The sequence below is a fragment of the Ceratotherium simum genome, chromosome 28, assembly GCF_057802395.1.
Source record: "Ceratotherium simum simum isolate JZ-2026a chromosome 28, ASM5780239v1, whole genome shotgun sequence".
In the NCBI taxonomy this organism is placed as follows: domain Eukaryota; kingdom Metazoa; phylum Chordata; class Mammalia; order Perissodactyla; family Rhinocerotidae; genus Ceratotherium; species Ceratotherium simum.
In genome coordinates, this window is record NC_141927.1 from 23,060,596 (window position 1) to 23,068,831 (window position 8,236).

The 8,236-nt window shown below is 40.9% G+C and overlaps 1 protein-coding gene across 5 annotated transcripts in view; it reads right to left on the reverse strand.

The window, feature by feature from the left end:
- The window catches only part of TUSC3 (tumor suppressor candidate 3), a 255,626-nt gene extending 253,300 nt beyond the window's left edge, over positions 1–2,326 (reverse strand). For 3 of the 5 annotated variants that reach the window (XM_087418454.1, XM_087418453.1, XM_087418455.1), the window contains exon 1: positions 1,998–2,324. In XM_087418454.1, the coding sequence (XP_087274580.1) occupies positions 1,998–2,135 (138 nt within the window). In that variant the 5' untranslated portion in view covers positions 2,136–2,324. Of the gene's footprint in view, positions 1–1,997 lie in introns of all 5 variants that reach the window. The other 2 variants (XR_015548829.1, XR_015548828.1) reach the window with 2 other exon arrangements.
- Positions 2,327–8,236: the final 5,910 nt, after the last annotated feature.

An 8,236-nucleotide genomic window follows, 5' to 3' on the forward strand; every position in this document is an offset into this window, starting at 1 on the left:
GATCCCAGGCTCAACTTTAGGCTTCAATTTGGCTTCCCCAGAATGAAAGAAGACACTGCTCATGCCAAGTCAACTACTCTGGTACTCATGTGAGTAATATTTATTGTAGTAAATTAAGTTCCAACTGCTCTCCTTTCTGGTTCAGTGGAGTCAAATCTTATACTGGGCATCACGTTCTAAACTCAGCAAAGAAGAAAGAAGCCATATATGGTCAAAACAACCCTGGACCACCCCTAGAAAAGTACCACACTGGTGATCAACCGCTTTTCAATATTTCCAATAAAAAATGCTTTTTTCCCAGCATTAAAAGAGATGAGTTTTTGAAATGAGTACCATATACAGAACTGGCCTACATTTCAGAGATATGCATGCTCATTGTGTAAATTATTAAAACATCAACCATTTGTTATTTTGCTCTTCTTTTCCTTAAATAAAATATGTGTATTTTACAATACCACCATATATTAGTATCAGGCTCTCCTGCTTAAGAAAAATAAAAGCATCCTTTCTTAATCTTCAACAATTTTCTCCCTAATTTTTCATTTTTAAAATGTTTCATAAACATATTTTAATGGAAAGAGTTATCATAATTTATATTTAATTATACTAAATTAAATATTTTCATATGTTAAAGTAGCCTTACACCTGGAGATGCTAAGATGCTTTGAACATGTACACTTTTTAGACTTCTTTTTAGATTTTTTTCTTTCAATTGAAAGTTACTGTAGTCATAGGGATCTTTCTAGGAGATAAAATATCAGAATTTCCACGGAATTCTTTACCATTTTTTATCTCCCTCCGCTCTGGTAATCCACAAAAAAAAAAAAAAAAAAAAACTACTTTTTAATCTCCTTTCTCAAGAACAACTATAAAATGTAACTCTTAGAATACCAAGTGTAAGAAAACATATCTTTAACTTCTATTTGTAAATATAGTTTTAATTTAACAGTGGTTCTTCCCTAAACCTCTTACCAGAACTCCACAAAGAATTTTGGATGGCCTACTTTCATGTTAAAATTAAAAAGCTAAAGGGAAGAAGTTAATACTGAGTTCAGAGTTGTTTCAGGCAAACAAAGAGAAAGAAAATCAGAATTATTTCGCATGAGAGGCTGTCTTTTCACTCTCTCTACTCAGTTATCAAGAAACCTGAGGTAATATTTTAAACCCGAAGTAGATTGTGAACCACGTCTGTGTATAACTTCACCAGGAAAAATCATCTTGAATTATATAAAGAGACTACTCTTACTAAAATGATGTGCAATTAGAAACTTTACATTTCCAAAACTGAATTTTTTCTGATCCGTCACGAACAACTCTAGAACTACTTTAAATACAGTCACTTCAACGCTTGCCCTCATCAAAGTTATTAGAGAACTAAGATTGAAATCAAGTGATCTGAACTTCACAAATAGACCCGCATCACTTAGATAATGAGATATTATTCTCACAATTATACATTGAGTACAACATAAAAATAAACATGTATCTTTAAAAATGTATAATTAAGAACACAGAATAACTTAAAACATTCTCAATATGCTCTGTTGCCTCTTGAAAAGGATAACGAACGGAGCCGAGTAATGAACATAAGGGACAAATAGTTCCCGAAGGTTTGCAAACACTCCTCAAGGGTATTTTCACATCCAACGCATCCCTTTTAGCGACTCAAGGGCCCAAAAGTCGGCCTCCGACTGAGGCTCAAAGCGCCCCGGCTCTGAAAGATGTGAGGTACTCAGGCGCAGAGTCAAGGGGATGCTTTGCTGTTTTTGAGAAAGCAACGGGCTAACCCCACATCTGAGTCTCTGGGGCCCAAAAGACTCATCCAAAAGCCTCCCAACGCTTCGGCTCCCGCCCCCAGGCCGCCATCGCCCACGCCCGGCGGCCCGGCTGCCTAGCAACGCGGCGCGGCTGCCTAGCAACACGGCCCGCCCCGACCCGCCCCAGCCCGCCGCGGGCCGCCCCGGCCCAAGGGGGAAGGCCACGGAGATGCGTTTTACCTCCTTTTTCTTCTGTCCTCCCCCGAGCTGGATGCAGAGGAGCAGCAGGAGGAGAAGAAAGGGGAAGCTCCCGGTGGGCAGGTACCGCGGCCGCCGCCCCGCCTGCCTCCGGCGTGAAGGAGCGCCCCTGGCACCCATCGCCGCAGGGCAGTGTCTCCTCCACGCTCGGTAACCGTGCGCGCCCAGCTCCTACCGGCGCCCCACACCTGCCACGCCAGCCGCCGGGGGCCCCCCGCCCGTGCCCTCGTGGGTGCCTGTGGTTACGGCAGAGAGACGGGTGGCGGCCGCGTCCACGGACGAGGAAGCTGACAGCGCATCCGGTTCACCGGGAGAGGGGACCTGGAAAGGCCGGGATGGGGCAGGAAGTGGGCGTGGCCAGGGAGCCGGCGCCTCCGTGCGCGCCGCGTGCGCTGTCGGCCGCAGTGCCAGTGCTCCCGGAGGGCCGCGGTGCGCGCCGCGTGCGCTGTCGGCCGCAGTGTCAGTGCTCCCGGAGGGCCGCGGTGCGCGCCGCGTGCGCTGTCGGCCGCAGTGCCAGTGCTCCCGGAGGGCCGCGGTGCGCGCCGCGTGCGCTGTCGGCCGCAGTGCCAGTGCTCCCGGAGGGCCGCGGTGCGGGGCGCGCGGGACTCTCGCTCGTCGGCCTGAACCCAACGCTGTTCTGAACGTGCGGCTGAAACCAACACGTACTGGGTCCCAGGAATATGCCTGTTAGTCCAGCGCTTTACCTGGAGCCGCAGACAGGCCTGAGTGCCTTCTTGGATGATGGAGGAGAGCTTTAAGGAATTAGTAAAGACCTGGCCCCTCTAGTCAACGGCAAACTCCGTTCCCATTGGGACATTTTTAGGGCCACAGCTGTGGCTTACATACTGAGCCCTCTGAAGCCCTCTACAATAATCCAGAGCCTTCTATGGATGCTGTCCGCCGTTCACAGCTGTGTCTTGCAGCCCCAGTTGAGGGTCCTAGAGAGCCAACCCTATACACCACTTCATTCATTCGTTCGTTCATTCATTCAGCATTCATGAAACGCCATACTAGACACTTTGAATGTAAAAATGAATAACATGGTTCAATTCCTGCTCTCTGAACATTTTAAGAACAATAGCAGTGGACTGTTTATTGAATGCCAAATACTGTTCTAGTGCCCATATGTACCCTTTTACTCTTCTGCCTCAAGATTTCTTCACTTACTTGTGTCATGAACACCTTTGATAGCCTGATTAAGCCTATAACCTAATCTTAATATTTCTAAATGCTTAAATTAAATACATAGGATTACAAAGGAATCAATTATAATTAAATACCATTATCAAAATTAAAACAATTCACCTCCTTTCACCCCATGGTCAACAAACGTTTGTATTTTGAGAATATTGGAAAGCAATGTAGATGTGAGAACCAATGTATAAACACTCGGACTTCACAGTGTGATTATGTTGACCAAAAGTCACAGAATTGTGAGATACTGGCCAACTGAGTGGCATGAGGGATGTGGATAAATTCTGCAATCACATGCAATCTAGCAGCATATCTAAGGCAGTTCTAATAAATATGGTAATTTTGAAGTAGTGATGATAAGCAAGATACAAAATATCTGCCACAACTATACTGTGTAATTGTCTGTAATTTCTATAAGAAATAAAGCTATGCGTACTGCTAATACTACTGTGGTTTGTTGTAGTTTGTTACCTGCCTTCATAATTAAAGAAAACAAAATTTTCATGAGAGATTAATAGAAATAAGGGGGTTTTTTTTCCATTCAAGATTCACCAAAGCCGTGAAATTTCACGGACTCCAGATTAAGAACTCCTGCTCCACAACAACCCTATCAGATAAGCCCTATTATAACAATTTTCAGTCGAAGAAATTAAGGCCAGAAGATCTAAGTCAAGGTCATACAGCTAGGAAAGGGTGGAGCAGAAATTGAACTTCGGCAGCCTAGCTCCATAGCCATTCTTATACGCTATGCTATGCTGCCTTTTTTTTTAAAGGAACTTGCAAATAAATCTCTCTTCTCTGTCTTGCAGGCTTCTGACTTCACACTATTATGTGAGCATTTTTGCCCACAGTAGTTATCACTCCCAAAAGAATAGCTCCTTGGGTTTTCCTCTACTTTTGTCTGTTTGGAGACTAGAGTAAATTTATAGTGTCTGTCAGCTCGACATCTACGTCAAGATATACTCAAAATCCATCATCTGCCCCTTTCTCTCCCGAGCTCGTCCTAATATCTTTATTGCAGTTAATGGTACCACCATTCTCCTAATTACCAAGACTCAGAGCCTCAGAGCTGCCTTCCATTTTCTCTATTTGCTCCAACCATGCTGCCATTTATATTCCGTTTCCAAGTTTCTCTGCCTTCAGTGTCTTAGGAACGTCTTCCGCTTCTCATTTTGTAACTCTGGCATCCACTACCAAGACATTAGACATCATTATAAGTCCATCCTCCTTCCCTTGTTTACAATCTTACCATCCTTCTCTACCAGCCTAATCCAAGACTTCTCAATCCTGCTTCTTGCATTCTATTCTTGGTAAAGCAGCCAGAAGGATCCTTTTCATACATAAATCAGTGCAACGTATTTGCTCTATCCTCAGCATAAAGGGCAAACTCCTTCCCACGCCATCAGGACCCCACATTACTTCGCACCTGGCTACCTTTCCAACGTCATTTCCTGCTTTTCTGCATTCTCACTCTGCTCCAGCAGGGCTAGCTTTCTTGTTTTCCTTAAATATGTCAAGCATACTCTGCCTCTCGCTTTCACAATACTGTTCTAATTGGTGAAACCCTTTTCACATAGATATGCACATGGCATACTTAATCATTTTATTCAGGTCAAGGCCCAGATCTCCTAAAATGTCATCTCCTCATCTCTCAGACCATCCTGCCTTACTCCTTACCCTTCACTCACACCCCTTAACTTTTTTACAGCACCTGATGAATAAATGAAAAGCAATAGGATATATTGGAGTATATGAGGGAGCCATTGGTTTAGAACTAATTCAGCCTGACATTGTTTTTCCATAAAGGCCTGATGTGGCCTATTGAGCATGCATTGTACATCTGCCTTAAACATTTACAGTGTCCCAAAGCCAAGAATGATGCCCTTAAAGAGAGGGATCTTGCCTCCCCCATATCAGCATTTCTTTAAGGATAAGCATTTCTCTCCAGAAACTAAGGATCAGTTACTGACCTGCTTTAACTTGTCATGTGACCACTGACCTGCTGACCCACCACTGCTCACCTTGTGACCACTGAGCAAAGCATCTCATGACAGTAGTCAAAGAGATAGTCCTGTCCCATGTGAGGTGTGCTCTTTATTCCAAGATGGTATATAACCACTCTGTGCGCTCTGCTTCTTCAGTGAGCTTCCTTCCTTGGTGGAAAAGTTCTCCTGGGCTATAGTCCTCAAATTCGCTTATAATAAACTCACCCCAATTTTGATTTATAGATTGATTATGGATTATTTGCATAGACAAACCTAACACTATCTGAAATTATGCTACTGTATTCATTTATTTCTAGTCTCCCCATTAGGATGTAAACTCCATGAGACAGGGGCTTTTCATCCACACTGTTTAGAATAATCTCTGTTTTACATTTTTTATGGTATCCCTTGCTAACTGACATTATGCTTTTGTATTCATTTATCTGTCTTTCCCCATTAGAATGTGAACTCTGCAAAGGCAGGGGCTTTATTTTCTCCATCTTTGAGTCCACACTACACGGAATAGTGCATTCGTTGAATAGATGGATGAATCCAGCTATTTTCTCTGTTTATTCACTAAAGTACAGCACTAATCACATCATTGTCCTTAGTCCACAGACTCTCATTAGCTCTTCACTGGGTTCAATAGGAGTTCAAAACTTCTTTTCACTGGGTTCAAAACTCTCGATAATGACTCAGAGCCAAATCAAACCTTTTATCCTTGCTCCAACACTGCAGCCTTCAAACTGGAGTGTGTGCCAAGGACCACATAGACAAATGGTTTGAAGAGAGTTAATTTCCAAAATCTCAACTATCATATGTATTTTCCTAAAATTGATGGACTCAGAAAAAATGCCATGAAGGCTGACTGTTAGATGTTCTCCTTGCCCATCTTTCTTAGGACAATTGCCTTTTCTCTCTTTGCAAAAGAAAGATATCTCTCTCACCCATTCTGAGTGGTGTGCTAAGGTGTGCTGCCCCCACAGGGGATTTTAAAAACTCCAGGGCAGCAAACTAAAGGACGCTTCCAAGTATTTGTATAGGTGTTGAAAAAGTGAGTGATTCTAATGATCTAGCAAAAATACTTTTGCTAATCAGAGGTTTTCAATTTTTTGCTTTCAACAATATTGAAGGAGAAAATAATCCAGTTGTCAGCTATAGATCATTAAAAAAAATTGGGGGCATAGAATGCTATGTAATTTTTGGCACATCACTCAAAAGAAGTTCAAAGAATTGAGGGATACTGTGATAACAGATTCCTTCTATTCCTTGGTTTCTTAGCACTTAATATAAACAAAAATTAAAAATAAGAACAAAGTGATGCTGAATATTATCTCATTCTAGCAATAATTAATATTTACCCACAGATACGTAAACTAATTTTTAAAAATCTTAATTATTTCTATAAGTAATGTTTCCCCAATACAATTTTGCTTCATGTTTATTACTATTTTCTCAAATTCATAATATATGTTGTTATTTTGATCAATTGGGTACTGTTAATGATAACTCAGTGCAAAAGATAAATTTTAATATGGACTTATGGTCACAGAAGTTTATTTAAATCAAATTTCAACTTATACAACACTTTTTTGCAGAGAAGATTGACTTTCAAGCATAAAAAAATCAATAAAAGACTTTCAAGCATAAAAAAATATATATTAGGATAAAATTCTATGAGATTATACCGCCAGTGGGAGAGTAAATTGGTTCACCTACCTTGAAAAACTATTTGGCAGTATCTACTAAAGCTGACTACACCTCCCCATGACCCAGCAGTTCCATATAAACATATATTCTCCAAATGACATGTACAAAATTGTATAACAGCCTTATTCATGAAAGCCCAAAGCTAGAAAGAGACCAAATATCCATCAACAGTAAAACAGATAAATAACTTGTGATATAGTTATACTGTATATCAATAAAAATGAACTGAGGACATCTATACATAATATGAATGAATTTGACAACATAAGGATCCAGACACAAAACTAATATATCGAGGGTTGTGGAAATAAACGAAGACCAACCAAATGAGAACAGGCAAAGTCTAGTTATTCAGAGCTTGCTATAGCAAGGGAGTCAGCTACCATCACTTAAGTTTGGCCAGAGACTCACAGGCAGGCAGAGGAGTAGAAAAGATTAATAGTAGAAAAAGGGAAGGCTTTGGGTGTGCTCTGAGTGGAGGTCTGTTGGCATGGGGGAAAGCTGTAGTCGGCCCAGTAGAAGCGAGGCATCTTACATGATTGGCTAGAGGTGCATATTTAGCTTTCTCTAGTTGGTCCTAAGTAGGAAGCAGCGACAAAAATTAGGGAAGCTGCCAGTTATTAATCAAGTCCTTACCATTTGGTGCCAATTTTTACAGAAGTAATTGTTTGGCTTCCTGGATGGCTACTAAAGACAACAGTCTGACTTCCTACTCGTCCAACTTATAGCAGGCTGGCTTCATGGGTTATGAGAGATAAGGGGTTGGTTTCCTGGGCAGGTTACTGCAGGTTGTGAGTCAGAGCTCTATTTTTGTATATGGTCTTGCCATTGTTGGATAGTATATTCAGTATTTCAGGTTAGAAGTCAGGGCAGTGACAGAGGGCCCAAGAGAGGGCCCTGGGGTGCTAGAAATATTCTACCCTCTATTTCTTGATCTGAGTGCTGGTTATTACATGCGTATATGTTCTTTGTAAAAAATTATTGAACCATAAACTTATGATTTATGTACATACACTATATTTCAATACAAAATTTACTTTTTAATAAAGGATTTCTTAAAAAGTATGTATTTAAAATCCCCTTGGAGTCAATAAAATGGAACTACAAGTTCAGGAGGATAAAAAGGTAAAATAAAATATTTAACTGTTAAAAAGAAGAGCTCCTTCTTGTTTTTAGTTTGTTTTGTAATGGATAACGATGGCTATCAGTTCCATTACTTTGGAAATATTCAAAAGCATGCTGTGACAGTTTTATTTTTAAAATGTCAATATTTATAACTTATTGGAAATTTTATTCTTTGCAACTATTTAAACTTATGATGAAAAATTTTAG